This window comes from Sycon ciliatum, chromosome 1 (assembly GCF_964019385.1).
Source record: "Sycon ciliatum chromosome 1, ocSycCili1.1, whole genome shotgun sequence".
In the NCBI taxonomy this organism is placed as follows: domain Eukaryota; kingdom Metazoa; phylum Porifera; class Calcarea; order Leucosolenida; family Sycettidae; genus Sycon; species Sycon ciliatum.
The window spans coordinates 13,072,225-13,089,387 of NC_088643.1; the positions used below are offsets into that span (position 1 = coordinate 13,072,225).

The 17,163-nt window shown below is 48.5% G+C and overlaps 2 protein-coding genes across 2 annotated transcripts in view; one reads left to right on the forward strand and one right to left on the reverse strand.

Annotated features, from left to right (window-relative positions):
• Positions 1–1,949, forward strand: LOC135814024 (E3 ubiquitin-protein ligase TRIM56-like). Its single transcript, XM_065327072.1, has one exon. The coding sequence runs from the start codon at positions 264–266 to the stop codon at positions 1,833–1,835; it is 1,572 nt and encodes a 523-aa protein (XP_065183144.1). The 5' UTR covers positions 1–263; the 3' UTR covers positions 1,836–1,949.
• Positions 1,950–2,357: 408 nt separating this feature from the next.
• Positions 2,358–17,163, reverse strand: part of LOC135814033 (uncharacterized) — a 41,526-nt gene continuing 26,720 nt past the window's right edge. Inside the window, exons 2-5 of the mRNA XM_065327084.1 lie at positions 7,239–8,045; positions 6,308–6,506; positions 3,896–4,033; positions 2,358–2,953 (exon numbers count right to left, since the gene is read on the reverse strand). Coding sequence (XP_065183156.1) covers positions 2,689–2,953; positions 3,896–4,033; positions 6,308–6,506; positions 7,239–8,045 — 1,409 coding nt within the window. The 3' untranslated portion in view covers positions 2,358–2,688. The remainder of the gene's footprint in view (positions 2,954–3,895; positions 4,034–6,307; positions 6,507–7,238; positions 8,046–17,163) is intronic.

Consider the following 17,163-nt stretch of genomic DNA (forward strand, 5'->3'; position numbering starts at 1 on the left):
ACTATCTCTTTTCCACTGTCTACAATGTAGCGTCTACCACGGTCTAGCGTGGCTGTGTGTGACCAGCTAGTCTGACTCATATCATCCGACAAAGTCGGTCGATTTCTTGTCGGAGTCGGTGTGGGAGAATTGGCCGGAAAATCGGCCTAGTGTGAACCAGGCATTAGATCATGAAAAGTAGGGAGTCGTGAAACCGACCCTTTACAACTCCCTGGTGAGAAGCCAGGAAAATACTACCCTCCAGTCCTAGAAAATATTTCGTAATGGCGACCGCTGCTAAAGAAATAGAGGAGGACCAAGCCATGGCTGGTTTGAAGTGTGCTTCGTGTGATCAGCCACCACGGGACGGTAGGCTGATTCGATGTCTGCACACGCTGTGTGCGCTGTGCGTTGAACCACATATCAAAGACGACAACACCATTCATTGTCCAAACTGTGCCGAAATCACGCCCTCTCCAGGACAAGGACGATCTCAATTGCAATCGCTACCCAGAGCTTATTGCCCTATCGAGAGCAGTGCTGGTGTGGATGCATCTGCCTCCTATTCTACCAGATCTGCACGTGTTGTGTGTGAGGAATGTGATGAGGAAGAAGCAGCTACGTTCAAATGCCATGACTGCTCCATGCTCTACTGTACGGATCATGGCAAGGGTCACCTCAAGTCCAAATCCACCAAAAGTCACAGAACTGAGCGTATTTGTGAAGACGCAGCAACCAGCAGCAACAGATCAGAGCAGACATCTGATTCTCATACACCTAGGTGTCCTCTTCATCCTACCTCAAGCTTGGAGTGGCAGTGTGTCCTATGCAAAGAGTTCCTGTGTGAAAGATGCCGGGTTACCAGCAAAAGGCACGTTTGCCACCTTAACCGAGTTCTGACAATAGCGCATGCTGCTCGGGATGCACGCACAGCATTACAGAAGAAAGCATCGGATCAAGCGTCAAATGCTCTAACCAAGATTGGCCAAGCCCACACAGCTGCAAAAGCTGCAAATGAAACCATCGATAATGCCCATAAAGCCATGTCAACTGAGATTCAGGAGCAGTTTAGCAAGCTGGAAAAGGTGTTGGAAGAGCGCCGTGATGAGTTGCTGCAAGCAGCTCATCAGAAGTACTGGCAACAGTCCAGTGTTGTGGAACGTCACGTTGAGAAGTTGAGACGAAAGAAGGCGTGCCTCACACGCACTCAGGGTTTGTTGGAGGACAACGTGGCCGATTCCGACTTTCTACGCCTTGAACCCTGGCTGCTGGATGCATTGTCTGAGTCAGAGACTGATGTGCCCTTGGCCATGTTAACTCCTACCACGCCATGGATCAGTGTTCACGGCTTTGACAAGCTCGCTCAGAGCCTACGTAAGGTGGGAGTCTTTGCAGAAGACACACACTACAGCTTCAGTCGTACACAGTATCGTCACCGTGATCTGGTGTTTTCAAATGCTGACTGCACATTGAAACGAGTGACAGGCGGTATATTTCAAAGTGCCTGCATGTATCCGTTCATCGCCGAAGGAGCAGTTGCAACAACACGTGTGAGAGTAGGTGATATGGCTGAGTATCTGTGGATTGGTGTTTGTGACCCGTCACGGTTCGAGAATGGGCAGGAAAGACAGGCATATGAGGTGTCAACTTGGGGAGACGACACGGCTGCGATGCCTTTCAAAAAGGCTGATACTGTCTGCTTGATGGTGGACCGTCAGCGCAAAATCCTGTCGCTGCACAATGAAACATCTGGCAAGAAGTGGACTGCAAAGTCTGAACTATGCGAGACAGGAGTGTTGGCATTCTACGTGAAAACACAAAACTCAGGTGTGGGTGTGACAATTCTCCAACCATGACTACTCAATCCAGCTTGTCACTATCAGTAATCAGTTTATAGCTGCCTCCACTTGGCTACCGCTCATATGCTGCAGCTGTGCTTCTAAACGTCTCTGTCCTTATTATGACTGTCCGCTTAGCCCTCACTTTGACTGAAAAGTCGACTGAAAAGTCTCTGTTTCAACAAGATTTTGTTTTAAAACTGTGTGCTTCCATTTCGGAGTTTTGGTTTCTGTCAACCAAGGGAAGACCGTTCAAGTGCCATACAACAATGCCTTTCAAGCTATTATTTTTCATCGCTGAGTTTCATGCATTGTCAGACATTGCGTTAGTTTCAATATATAATGTGTTGATATCTGCGAAACGAGATTGGGCACTCCTGATGCGATTTCATGTACTTGCACGCCACCTGCTTTGAGAAATCAATAACACCTTATGAGCTTCAGTCATCTCTTCTTAGTATTTCTAACAATTCCAGTGTAATTTTCTTCAGACTTAACCCGTTTGCATCTTTCCCTAAATAAAATAATAATAGTATTCGCGGCATCCGCGCCAGCATCGCTTGAATGTTCTTTCCCTCAAACCAATGAAAATTCCAGTGTCCCCGACCTTTTCTTTTTAGACAGTTTTGACATGTTTTCCTGTCTAACGAAAGATGTCAATGTGCCAAAGAGTACTAGTAATGAAGAGTTGCAATGCTAGTTTCAGCACTGTAGCTAACTGACTTGGGCATGCTCAGTGAAAGTGACATTTTGTGTTAAACACCAATGTGACACCGAGATGAATGTTATAACTCAAAACTCTGAAGACAACTTGGTGAAAAGGAGACCTCGTCAGATTATCATAAGAGGACAGTGTCAGGGAAGTGTGAAATCAGTTCGGAGGGAGATGTGAATTCTCATTGCCAATATCTTCCCCACTCTCATCACCGCTGCTGGAGAGGGCACTGTCGTCCATCTGCCGTGATCCGCAGTGTCGCTGAGCCGTATGTGCCTGCTGTAGGCAGTGCATAGCTGTTACCTGACGGATGCTGGCTTTTCGCCAGGCTGCATGCTCGTCGTGTACGCCCGGCTGTACGGACGTGATGACACGCTGCGCTGACGCCATGCCCATACTCGCATACTCTGTCAACGCACGTCTGCAAGAACCAAGAGCAGAGAACACCACCACACCACCAGAAGGACTAAGTATGGTGATTGAATACTGTGAATAGACTGCTCAGAGTCATGGTGACGTCATATGCCCACTCACATCATTATGATGTCATGCTCAGTGTCGTGATGATGTCGTCTGTACACATTTAACGGGCAAAATGGGTGCCTGCGGCAACGGGAGTTCACCTTAAGGCTCATCAGGGACAACTGTTGTGTTTAGACAGTGTGCAGAGTTCAAACATGCCAGCTAATTAGATAAGTAAAGAAAGGGGAAGCTTTGCGAAAACGAATTGTACAAGCCGAAAGCCAAACTCCTACAGTACTCCTCATGCATGACATTGTGATGGACAAGTTGACTGCAAAACAAGTTGTAACAAGTTTCTTTACTTATCTTTGATATTTATGACCCACTCAAGTTGGGTGGTGTGCTGCTTTGCTGCTTCGAATTGTAGTTAGACCCCTTTGTCAAATATCGTACTGGTCTCGTCATCGTCCAGTAACAATCGACATTCTTTGTTTCGTTGGGACTGTAGCTTTTGCTCGTTTTCGTTGCGCTTGCCTTCCCCTCTTTGGTATTTCCATAACCTTGAACCTTCCAAGTTGGAAGGCTGTCAGTTAGCACTACGGAGATGTGTTGAAGCTAGGTGTCAGGACGTCGAATGTCTCAGTACTCTTGTCAGTTTTGTGCCTAGTTATTGCACTTTCTGACTGTATATAGTATCCAGTTACAGTGATGGAGAGTTACTCTTAGCTCGTATCCATATGTTCTTTTTTTAAAATATTCTTTTCAGTATAATAATCTTCTCCTTCTTTTACCATGGTTGGCTATCACCCACATCTTCCCGTTTTGGCTGCCATCGGAAGCCATAAGATGTTGAATAAATAAATAAATAAATTATGACATCATTCTTGCTATTCACACTCACGGTCTAACAGTCATGTAGTCATCAGCATTGTCATCGCCACCATTGCTTGCAGCAGCCAGTACTGTCCTGGACATGGCTGGGTCAGCGTACACATTCTCAGAGTCCTTTGAGCTAGGCTCCTTTGGTCGTGCTAAGAACCTACATGGTGAGTTATGGGAAATAAATAACAGCAAGAACACATGGGAGGTTAACAACAAGAACACATGGGGTTCTGTACTCATGGTAACAGGACGTTCACCAGATGCAGTAAACAGTATGTACATATAAATAGTCATGGCCCCACACTCCACAACATAGGTTGTGCACTTCAAAATTCGAAACTGGTGTGGATGCAGTGGAAATGTGGATCCCAATCATGCTGCTCTTTACCCAACAAGCACGTGCCACTATAACCTGAACATCCTGCTTTAGCAATGGCCTTGCTCAGCTCACAGGGTCATGCAGTGCTCAGTCTTGGAATGACCTACCATTTAGACTGGCGATCTTTTAGAGCGGTAAAGGGACAAACTGTTCAAGTTCAGGTAGGGCAGCGATTCACTAATAACAAATTACCTGCATGACTAGACTATAGTCATCTTCAGCCCAACTTGAACATTTCGTGGAAATCATACATGATTGACTCAAGCATAGTGCCCATGCTTCATCCTCCAAACATCACACTGAACTACCTCATATCTGCCATCCAGCATAGATGGCATTGGCCGTAAATCATTTACTTCGAAGTACTTCGAAGTACAAATAATTACAGTTTACTGGAGGAGTCAGTCAAACTTATCCACATCTGTAGGAATTCCACCACCCTTTAAATTAGTCAAGACCATAGAAATTGTCCACATTTTCACCCAGGCGGGTATCATCAGGGATATACAGGGGCGGATGCAGGATTTTTCCAAGGGGGGTTCAATTTTTTCCCACCCTACCCACAATGACGAAATGTTGACATACACATGTATAACAAGTTAGTTCACACGTTCGCGTTATCGGTACAGCACCAATTAATTATGGCAGCCCACATGTACTGTATATTGCATCCTGTACTTGAACATGCCAGCTACTATACAAATGCAACTTCAGTAGCCCTATTTTTCAACACTCTAGTAGATCTACTCTGCAGCTAAACATTATTGAAGATACACAGCACAAGGAAGAAATTTTCAATTTCTTTGCCGCAGAATAACTGATTGGTACTTTCTCGATCTCCAGCAGCTCGTCTGTAATAATTGTCCGTAATATTGTACTCCGAGCCGCCCGATGTTGACTCCACTGTACAGTAGGTTCCACAAGGCAGGCTTCCTGCATCTTTCGTGTCTCAGTCATAATTGTGCCCGGTTCGGAGAAATTTTGATTATTGGATGATGGGACGTGAACTTGAAGGTGATTTTCAAAGTTTCGCTCTTTGTTTTACCTTCGACACTAGTGGCTACACTTTTCTTTGGAGTGTCACCAAAAATCAATGGCAGCTGGTCTTGAGCATGCCTCTTTTAGACGCTTCAACGAACTCTAAGACAGCTCAAAAAGCACGAGCCGCGACGACAATTACAGCACTGCACGGCCACTGTTCAGAAACTAGTATTTGAAACTCTTTCGAAGTTTCCGCAGCAGCTCAACAAATGCATGCAGCTCTTTTTCCGAAGCGAACGCGTAGCTGTACATTCAGTGCAGAGCTACTTTACTTCGTATTATTATCTACGTACAAGACAACAATGACTACTGTAAAATATACAAATTTTCGGCAGCTATTTAATTTCGGCTATATTCGGCACCGACCCAAAACGCCTAAATTAAAACGCCAATGACATTTTTCACAGCATCTGTCGCACTATACCATGCCCTCTACCCCACGCCGAAAATAAATTGCCGCCGAAATGTCAAAAATCGTGAAGTGCCGAAATTTTGCAGCGCCGAAATTTTGTATATTTACAGTATGTAAAACGTCATGATTGTATATCTACCAAGCTGCATAGCTAGCAGACCGCTCTGGCCTGGGCCGACTGTACTGGGCCATAGCATGGGGTGCGCACGTCGCATGGGCATGGGTTAGTGGTCACACCTGAACTATGGTCGAAAAAAATCAGGGGGGTTCATTCGAACCCCCCGAACCCCCCCCCCCCCCTGGATCCGCCCCTGATATAGGATATAATATTATATCCCTGATGATGCCCTCCTGGGTGAAAATTTGGACAATCTCAACTGTACGTGGTGTAGCCAAGGACTGTTTGTGTGTTACGAGTTGGGTGTACTGAAAATATGATAAGGCTACAGTAGAGTGTCAAAGTTCTTAAAAAAAGACCATGGAAATGCAATAACATGAAGGCTGGGTATCCATCTGCAGCAGTGACCACAGGTACAAGCCCTCTCGAAAATAATTGCCTGGATTGTAACTGACATCTCAAGCTGTGACAGTGGCCTTACCCTGAAACAGCGCGATCACTTTGCAGGGGGCTGCCAGATGCCTGTGATGGAGACATGCAAGAGCCGAGTTGCACCGCACGACGTACTTGCACCAATAACGCCACCATCACTGCACAAAGGACGAATGCTGCGCAGCTGCTGAACGCCGCAATCACCATGTAAGGCACTTCCTTAGATTGAGCGTCCGCTTGTTCCACACCTGCAAGGTCAACAACATCATCAACATCTATTCATCTTGGACACCCTGTAAGAAGACTTTAGGGTCTGTTTGGAATGCCCAAGTAAAATGATAAAATACAATTCAAAATCAAGCATGTACACAAACACACCATGGATAGACATTATTGAAGTTTTCTGCTGCATGTTTACAAACACGTACATTTACTTGTGCCCAGAGACCTGCATCACCGCTTCACGCAAGACGTGTTTTTAGGAAAGCATGAGCGAGTCAGCTCCACCGCTATCTTCTTACTAATAGGTTGATAAAATGAACAATTTTCATCATGGAGAGGGGGGGGGGGGGGAGTAGGAGAGAGAAGAAGAAAGACTAGTGCACTTTTAAAAGAAGCTTGATTGCCAATCATGGCAATATGTTGGCCCTTTTGAAAACTGGAGCGGCATAGCTTCCTGTGTATATCTTTGGTGTGTGCCAATGCGCTTGGCAAACTGCAATTCAGTACCTGCCAAGTATTTTTCTTTTTTGAAATGCCAGAGTTGCATTGTGCATTCCCGAAACTATAGAATGATTTGAAGGCATTGGTGTTGGCCAGGGCAGATAAACATCCCATGCACTCCCACATCCCATGCACTACCACATCCCATGCACTACCAGCCTACACCCTCTCCTACGGCTAGCCTGACTGCTGAGTACGTCCACTTGCCGTGAAAGTAACAGACTGACTACAATGTTGTACACAGACAAAAAGTATACCTTGAGGCTCAGCGAGGGATGCATCAGTCTTGACGAAGGGAAGCTCTGCAGCAGTAGTAACTGGCTCTACGACAGTAGGCGCACTCGTGTACGGAGGAATATCGACTATAATGCTGGGGGTTGTTTGAGTTCTCTCGGACTGGACCCACGTAGCTGTGGTGTCTGGGTGACGCGTGGCTATAGGTTGTACGCTGTGGCTAGAGCTCTGTGGTCTTGCCAAAGAGGCAGAGGGCTCTGGTGAGTGACCTGGATCCGGCACGCACCCGTACAGCTCCAAGCGCAAGCAGATCAGCTTGCTGCTGACGGTCTTCGGGTAGATACGCAGGATCTTAGCAAACACGCCACGCTCAAACCTGCGCACTGCGAGAGTGCTGCTGTCCAGGTTGCCTGCGAATGCAGTACTGCCATTAGCCGACAACAGTGCTGTGAAGGCACTGGTTTTCCTCATGGACAGTTTAGTAGCCAAGTCAACTTTAGTCTGGGTCGGTACAAAAGACATTTTGTAAGATGTCACCCAACACTTCAGGAACTCGCAGCCGCGCGTGCCGATGGCCACAATTACGCGCGGCTGTGGCAGTGTGATCTGAAGAAACTGCGGCCGTCCCTTGTAGTGTAAACAAGACGCTACCCACGCATCCGGCGGCACTCCTGTGTAGTTAAACAGTGCGTGACGCGCCGTGTACGCCACGGCTTCCCGTGAGCCGACGCGGCGGATTCTGGAATGCGAGAGCGACGTAAGGTGTGCGTGTGCGGACACTGCATCGCTGACTAGCAGAGCCTGGGAATGAGCGCAAACCTCGTGAACACCTGTACAAACAAAACACACACAATCGTGCATTGTACATTGTACACACATGTATACCATGTACAATGCGCGATGTACAACCGTAGCAAGAGAAGTGCACAAAGCTGCAAATGCACTGGATGTGCACAGTGTCTGCTCCAGAGCCGGGTCAGCCGGGTCAGCGACCCGGTTGGAGGGTACTTGGACCCGATTGGAAAAAGAACACCAGTTCACCCGTGACCTGGTTGGGAATACACACCGGGGAGTCCTATTATGTACAGCTCCCTGATGTATATATACATGCAGTGGTCACACTTGAACGGACCCAGCTCTGACCCGGTTGGAAGAGTTGTGCCAGGTATACGCGTACCCGGTTGGTTTGAAATCCTAGAGCAGACACTGGATACACACCCACAGATTGCCTCTCCCCCCCCCCCCACACACATACATACACATACACATGATTGAATACACTGTAGATACTGGCTGAGTAACTGAGTACCATACAGGGTGTTGTGCCAGCTATACGCTGCAAAATGCACTTGGACTGAATCAGTATAGACTGTAGTAGGGATAATGTCATGGCAGTGAGTCGGCAGATTCACGTTAGGACACGATGCATATAGCGCCAGTCTGAGGATTAATTGCTTACGGGGCGAAGTGATTATTATTATTATTATTATTATTAAATTTCGAAAGGGCAGTCCCACAGGCCTAAGTGATGAGTGTAACACCAGTACAAGTGCATCGCTGTGAAGCATCTTGGCATTCTTGCCTTCTCCTTACAAAGTGTGTCAACTGATGTCTGATATCGAATGCATGGTATCTACATGAATATTCATAGGCATGGTCCTAGAATCTGATACTGTAGTGTACTAAAATTTTACAGTGCTGGTCAATACTGGCAATAGGATGCTAAATCAGACAGCCTTGTTTGATCTATCTATAGTCCACACAGAGCTGTGATCTGCCATACAACTGTGGCACAGGTATCATCAAGAAGGCTTCGGCCAAGTTCAGGGGTTTGCATACTGCTTTACTCCGTCAGTGTTCCATAGGCTAGAGCTGAGAGCTCCCCACAATCATAAAAATTATTATGATTGGCACAGCTATCCATATAGGTAAAGACCTTGGTACGGGTGCTATCCGTGGCCATAGCCTAGATACGGACCTTGGTACAGCTATCCAGTGCAGCTTTGCACAGCTATTCCGCAGTAGTTTTGCACAGCTATTCCGCAGTAGCTTTGCACAGCTATTCCGCAGTAGTTTTGCACAGCTCACACGAGTACTGAGATCTCAACTAAAGAATGGCTGCATGCAGTTCGCCATAGTCGGTCAGGGGTGAACTCACCTTCCGACGAAACCCTCGGTAAGGTTCCACACAAGGCAACACTGAACACCAACGCCAGCACCTCGGAATTAAAGACTTGGTCGCATGGTCACGATAGATCGACCAGGGCACGGTTTTGCCGACTTCGTGGTGTTGTAACACGCCGATTGCTCAGGTCCACTCCTTGTGCCGTGCGAACATTTTTTACGAGACCAGTTTCCACAACGCGCATTTGCTTCGATCGGCGTTGGGGAGTCCTCGTTGTCGGTTGAATCAGCTCCGGAGTTGTTGCAAGGAAAGTCAAAATGTACATGTCCAAGCGATATCTAGTGGCGGAGCTAATGAGTAATGTTCTTGTGGGAAAGCGGCAAGACTAAACCAATAGCTCGGTTCTGTCGCTGACTACTTGGTGGTAACCACACCGGCAGGTTGGTTCTCCCATCCCTCCCAAGCTGTTACCCATAGCCTAGGTCCAGCACACGATGGCGGGTTCCTGTGCATCGTCAGTCTCAAGCCAGGAAAGCAGTGCTAGTGGTGCAATCCGCGATATTCATGTTAAAACAAAATGGCGTCACGATTTATTGAAAGTGATAGTTGGTGGTACGAGTGTTCAAAACCATTTGAACTTCATACTGTTCGTCTTCTTTTTGACATGCTCTCTTTGCATCGTTCTTAGCTTTTGTTTGTTGTGAGCTGTTTTGGCTTTCTCCTGTACCTCTGGGGGATGCCAAGTGATTGTTTTGAGAGGCTGGTGATGGCTGTGAGCGAGAGCTTGCCGATCGGCGTCGTCCTCGCTGTAGCGATGAAAATACTAGTTACTGCGCACCTGGCAGATATCACAACACGTCGGAGCGTCCAGGAGCAAAGGAATCTTGGGTTTTCACTGGAATCTAGTTCCTCCAGCATCGTGTAGCCCACCGTCGGTGAATGGCGGTCCAGAAAGGTCGAACCTGGTCTTCTGCAGCACCTCGCAGTCCTGCTAGGCACACCGTGTACGCCTGCCATGTATTGTACAGATAAAACTCATGCAATAGTGGACTCTACAGTGATGAGTCTCAGCCTGTATGCTGCAAAAGACACAGGAAATGTGACTGGTGTCTATACACTCAGTGACTGGACGCCAACACCCCAGTCTTCTCCTGCAGGATCTGTTTGACATTGACATTATGCAGTAGGTCGGCATTGACCTGGTTTGGCAGCTATCGTAATAGTATCTGCCTGGTTGGATGTAGCAGGTTGGCGTTTGCTCGTCGTCCAGTCCGGAATTTTCTTGTAACTCACGGTGGAGTACGCGCAGGGTTTGTGATCATCCCTGTTCACTTCAATGTTATCAAACACAACGTTCCCTTTGTCACTCATCTTATCCTAAGTACTGAATTTGCTGACAATATTGCACCACAATTTTCACAACCTACCGCCACTGCTGGCGGTGGCGACTGGTTCGTCAATGGCGGTGAGCAGGCTGACTGACTAGCTTCGAGACAGCGGCCTCGTTGTCAACCCTGCGACAGCCTAAAGGTTGATTTTATCGATCCAGCCTCAGCGCCATGTTGACGATGCCCTAGTGACTGTGTGTCATGGATTGCCTTGCCATCAGCGGTCATTGCCGTCCACCTCGGTGCAGCCCTCAACAACTGGCTCAGCCCATGGGAGTCTCAAGTGGACAAAGTTGTTGCCAAAGTAGCTCAGAAGATTGGTGCATCGTGGTGTAGGTGAGCACATAACTAGGACTTCCCAGCGCCTATTTGTCCAGGCTGCGATACTATGTGACATGCTGTACTGCACATTCTTTTCAGCACTGCAAGGCCGGCAGCTGGACCGACTGCAGGGGCCGCGCACATGCAGGCCGCCTGTGGCCAGTGCAGCATTCTGGAACGTTCCTTCCTTCTGAGATCCGTGGAATAATAACTTTCTTTGCTTCAAAGCAAGTTGCTTACCTTTCTGTTGTGCTCCCAGTGTCCTTACAACAATAACCTACAGCAATTTTTTTATTTTCCTTTCCATTCCCCAACCAATGAATACAACAATGTCGATTCTATTTCTGAATACTTTAGTGTGTGCCCGCGCATGCACGTGTGTGTGTGTATACCTCACTCGCCACTCGAAGTTCTGTTCCCCATTACTGGAACACTGCCTGTTCTTTCAGGACATGCCATCATCTGCGGATGGGCATTCAATGATTGTATTGTGTGTGTGTGTTTCATTCAGAATCAGATCCGCTATCGTTGCTATAAGAGAAAATCTGTGGGTTCACATCCAGTGCATTTGTAGATTTGCGTGCTTTTCTCGCCACGGGTGCATACATGGGACATTGTGTGTGTGTGCGTCTGTGTGTATGGGGATATTGTCTGTACCGGCTTTTGGTACTAATGTTCAGGTCTGTGCTTGCATGTGTGAACATAAAATTGTTCGGTTCTGTGCATGCTATTGCTATGTTGTATATTATTGTATGTATGTGTGCATTTCCACGAGCAGTGTAGATGAGCGTGGAGAGTGCATTCATCCCTCATCAACCACTTCCCCTTGGGCTTACGAGAGTTTTTTCTGCGTACCTCTCATTTTTGTTTGTTTCTCTCTGATACTGTATTGATGCCAGTACCTGTACCTCGATGTGTTCCTCTATCTGCAGTCGCCTTTATTCTTCGGTCAAGTTAACGTTTATTGTGCTCTATTTATCGTGCAAACAAAATAAACAATAATAACACAAGTCATGCTAGAGTGACGACATGTGCGTGTAGTAGGGTTGATGCGATGGGACGTTATAATTAGGTGGAACAGAACACACATTGGGCAGATTGATTGGGCATCATTGATTGTGCTCAGTCTAAACAGTGAACATAATAATTATCTCCAGTGACAGACTGTAGCGGCTAGCCTCCAATAGGTAGCTGGCACTAGTCGCTACTGCTTGTTTGACAGGTGCCGCCAGAACCCCTGTTGTGTCATGCTATGGATGCACATGCCCTATTCTGGGGCATACTGAGGTACTTTGATTTTGTTGACTGCATGTAGACAGCATCCAATAGTAGTACTCGTAGACCTTGGCTCTTTGTAGGTCAACCACCATCGCATGGATCGATCGGTGACTATGCACTTGGAGGTTGGAATAGCCCGCGCTGAACAGATCTTGCCATGGCCCAGGGAGTGAACTCGCTTACTCGACTATCCCGGTTTTAGTTAACCAGCATGAGTGGTGCAATTTGTCCATACCATGTTGCGAGCTCACAGTTGTTTGGGCAGGTTTTGAGCTGCACCACGAAACAAAGCGAAATAACGGCGTGACTGTAGAGCAAGGAAGCGGCGAGACGGCACTTCCAGGACCGTCGGAGACAGGCAGTAGAGATGTGTTCACAGCACGAGCAACCTCTCAAACCCTGCCGGTACTCCACAGTTACAAGAAAATGTCGGACTGGACGACGCGCCAATGCAAACCTGCTACATCCACCCAGGCAGATAGCTGCCAAACCAGGCCAATGTCGACCCACTGCATACCGGTATGTCAATGTCAAACAGATCCTGCAGGAGAAGACTGGAATGATATTGGCGTCCAGTGTACGGACACCAGTCACATTTCCTGCGTCTTTTGCAGCATACAGGATAGACTCATCACTATAAAGTCCACTACTTCGTGATTTTTATTTGTAGAATACATGACACGCGTATTCAGTGTGCCTCGCAGGACTGCGAGATGCTGCAGAAGACCAGGTTCGACCTTTCTGGACCGCCATTCACCGACGGTGGGCTACACGATGCTGGAGGAACTAGATTCCAGTGAAAACCCAAGATTCCTTTGCTCCTGGACGCTCCGACGTGTTGTGATATCTGCCAGGTGCGCAGTAACTAGTATTTTCATCGCTACAGCGAGGACGACGCCGATCGGCAAACTCTCGCTCACAGCCATCACCAGCCTCTCAAAACAATCACTTGGCATCCCCCAGAGGTAAAGGAGAAAGCCAAAACAGCTCTCAACAAACAAAAGCTAAGGACGATGGAAAGAGAGCATGTCAAAAAGAAGACGAACAGTATGAAGTTCAAACGCATACGGTCCACTCGATCAGAATGAAGACGTCGAGTCCTATTTTTCCATTCAAACTCGCAGTATGTTTTGACCATGTACATGTATACACATGGGAATATCCCTTGCACTGGCATAGGATATTCCCAAGTGTATGTTACATCTGTTGTGTGTGTTACAATGCTCCCTGACAGTGTGCGATGTACAACTGCTGGATTAGAAAATCGAATTATGTACAGTTTGAGTGATTTGTTGCAGAAAACCGCTGCTGGAGGCGGAATTCAAGTGCCGGATTAAAGCGTAGAAAATTAACTGAAAAAATCCGTTTTGCCAGAAAGTGTGCTGGTTTGCAAGGGTGCTGGATAAACAAGTGCCGGATTAGAGAGGGCCAGGGGCGACTGTACTACTATTAGTAGTAATGGTAATACTAATGGTAGTCATGTACACATGTAGTACTCAGTAGAAGCTACCACACACAAGCACATCACCAGGACGCGGACTGCAAAGTAGTTGAGAGTTTGACACGAAGTTACCAGCAACAGTGCTGCCAACCAGTTACCATGGTTACTTACCTGGGTCTGCGAAGTAGTTAGTTTTGCGTACTGCGACTTCTGGTTTTCCGTGTTTTGTTGTTGATTTTTATTTTACTTCGCAAGGCCAAACGGGCAATGGTGCCCAATTCTATGGAAGCGAATTTCAAATGGGAGAGAGCTACGGGGAGAGAGAGAGAGAGAGAGAGAGAGAGGGGGGGGGGGGAGGGAGGGAGGGAGATGATAAGCAATTTTGCAGCGTCAACAGAGCGATTTTGCAGTGTCAATAGAGCGATTTTGAAGCGTCAACAGAGGGAACACAAAGAGTTCATAAGCGCACAAGCACGCAGAGAAGAGTAAATGACGTGGTGTGTGGACGGGAAACGTCAGACAGAGCATTCATTGCAAGGTGTAGGGGATGGAGGCAAGCTTAAATTACTGGGCAGCCTTGATCTCCCTTACACTCCTTGGGAGAGCGTTCCAGGCCAAGGCTGCCTGAAAGGCCAGGCGAGATCTGCCGGCTTCTGACTGTGCCGAGGGGACAGTGAGGCCCCTGGAAACCTGGTGCTGGGTGGTGCTGCCAGCTGATGGTGAGAATAGGTCCTGGAGGACACTGCTGGCTTTCCCATTGACACAGCGCCACACCAGGACGAGCCGCTTCTGGGCGTAGCACTCGCGAACTCTGTACAGGGACATCCGTTCGAGCAGAGGCTGAGCCGAGGTGTGAGGCGGCAAACCGTATACCGCTCTCGCCGCTCGGTTCTGTAGGACCTGAAGGCGATCAAGCTGCGAAACCTTGAGGGAGGAAGAGAAGGCGTTAGACCCATATAGGAGGTCAGGCATGATGACTGACCTCACATACTGGATGCGACTACTGAGGCTCAGATATTTGCGGGACCGCCACAATGCTCCAATCTTCTGCACAACTTTCTTCGCCATCGCGTCAACATGGGGGTCCCACTTCACAGCGGCGTCAAGGGTCACGCCGAGGTACCTTGCTGTTGGGCTCAGGGGAAGCTCTGTCTGGTTGCAGCGGACAGCGACATGCTGACCCGCATTGCGTTGTGGTACAATTGACAGGACCTGGCTCTTCTTTTCATTTAGAATCAGATGTCGATGCTTGAGCCAGTCAGCGACGTTGGTGACGGCCCCTGATAGGCAGGCTGATGTGGCTAGCACTGATTTTCTGCGGCAGTGCACGGCAATGTCATCGGCAAATTGCAGAGATGGAGCAGGATGGGCTATGGCAGGGACATCACGGGTGTACATGCTAAACAGGATCGGTCCTAGGACCGAGCCCTGAGGTACACCAGATGAGCACTTAGCAGCAACACTGTAGGTGGGGCCAATGCGCACTTGCTGGGTTCGATCGCTTAAGTAGCTGCAGAACCAGCGAAGGGAGGCATTGTCCAGGCCGAGATCGAATAGGTCCCGGACCAGTTGGCTGTGATTGAATTTGTCAAAGGCTTTTGATATGTCGATTAGGCAGACGCCTGTGGTCAACTTGTCGTCCCGGGCCTTTAAGATGGCATCTGTTGCTACAACTAGGGCGTCCTCTGTGGAGTGCTCACGGCGGAAGGCAAACTGAGTCGGCGGTATGGCACATGATCGCTCCAGATGTGCAACAAGTTGCTTCTGGACTATCTTCTCGAGTAGTTTGGATACGATCGGCAGGAGCGATACAGGACGATAATTTGCAGCTACCGATTGATCGCCCGCTTTGAAGAGAGGGCTTATTACAGCATGTTTGAAAGCCAGAGGGACTTCACCATGCCTCAGCGATGAGCTGAAGAGCACTGAAAGCGATGGAGCCAACAGGTCAGCGCAAGCACATAGCAGACACCCAGGAATCCCATCACTGCCTGTGGCTTTGCAGGGATTTATCCGTTCCAGGAGGTGCTTGACCTCATCTGGGGTGGTTGACTGGAAGGTCAGCATTGAGCCTTGCGGCTGTGGACCAATGGGAATCTGGACCTGCGCCGGACGGGACGGATCATGTACAATGCTGTGGAAGGCATCCGAGACTTCTGTGATGTCGCACGTTGGCTGATGATGTTGACGAGAACGGCTAGTGACAGAGTTGATCACGGACCACATCATCCGCAGGTTGGAGGAGTGATCACGACACTGCTGTTGGAGATGCTGATTGCGTTTTCGCCGGTAAGCATTTGAGGCTTCTGCACGGGCTCGCTTGTACTCCTCATGTAGATGCACGTTAGTCTTATCTCGTAGCCACTTTCGGTGAAGTCTATTCTTGCGCTTGTTCAGTTGGAATAGATCACGGTCGGACCATGGCGGGGGAGTCCTCCTGGTGGAGATTCTGACTTCACGCAGGGGAGCGTGACTTTCGAGAACCAACATAAACTTGGCATGCCAGCCATTCCACATCTCGTCTACAGTTGCAGCAGGGGAAAAGGAGTGGAGGCTGCACGAGGCAATATCTTCACGAAATGTTGCAAGGTTAATGGCACGGATCTTGCGGGTGAGGCGCACTGATTTCCGCTGCAGTGGGTGTTGCGAGGAGGGTAGAGACAGACTTGCATGCACAAGGAAGTGATCGCTGATCGTGCAGGGTGCAACTTCACAATGACTCATAGTGCCCACGGTGGAGAGCACTAAATCAAGCAGCGTTCCATCCGGACATCGGGGTATGACTCGTGTGGCAGACTGGACGTAGTTGCGGAGTCCATACGATCCGATAAGGTCCCAGAAGCGCTGGTGAGGACGACTGGTCATGCATTGAACCAGATTGATATTAAAGTCACCCACCAGTGTCATTGATGGCGTGATCGTGGCAGCATTGTGGAGGACTGTGTCCAGGTGGCCCCAGAAATCAGCAGTTGCATTTGGTGGGCGATAGAGGCAGCCAACGAGGTGCTGGTGTTGCCCTCCGCCAATAGCTATCCAGGTAGCCTCCAGGTGGCTATTGTGCAGATCAGAACGATAGATAACTGGGAGTGATGTCTTGTAATAGAGGCATGTGCCCCCACCCTGGCGATCGGGTCGGTCACAGCGAACAACACTATAGCCGGGAATACAAATTTCGCCATCCGAGATTGTACTATCCAGCCAGGTCTCAGCAACGCCAACGACGTCCCAGTTGTGCTGGTGGGCAAGGCTGTCCAGTGCATGCAGCTTGTAGCGCAGACTGCAGATATTCAAAAACCCGATGTTGAGGCTCATGACGAACAGTTTGAGGTTGTTGCAGTTGGTTGTTCTTTGGGAGCCCCGGGACCTTCGAGGCTGGAAGGGAGTAGCATTGGGGT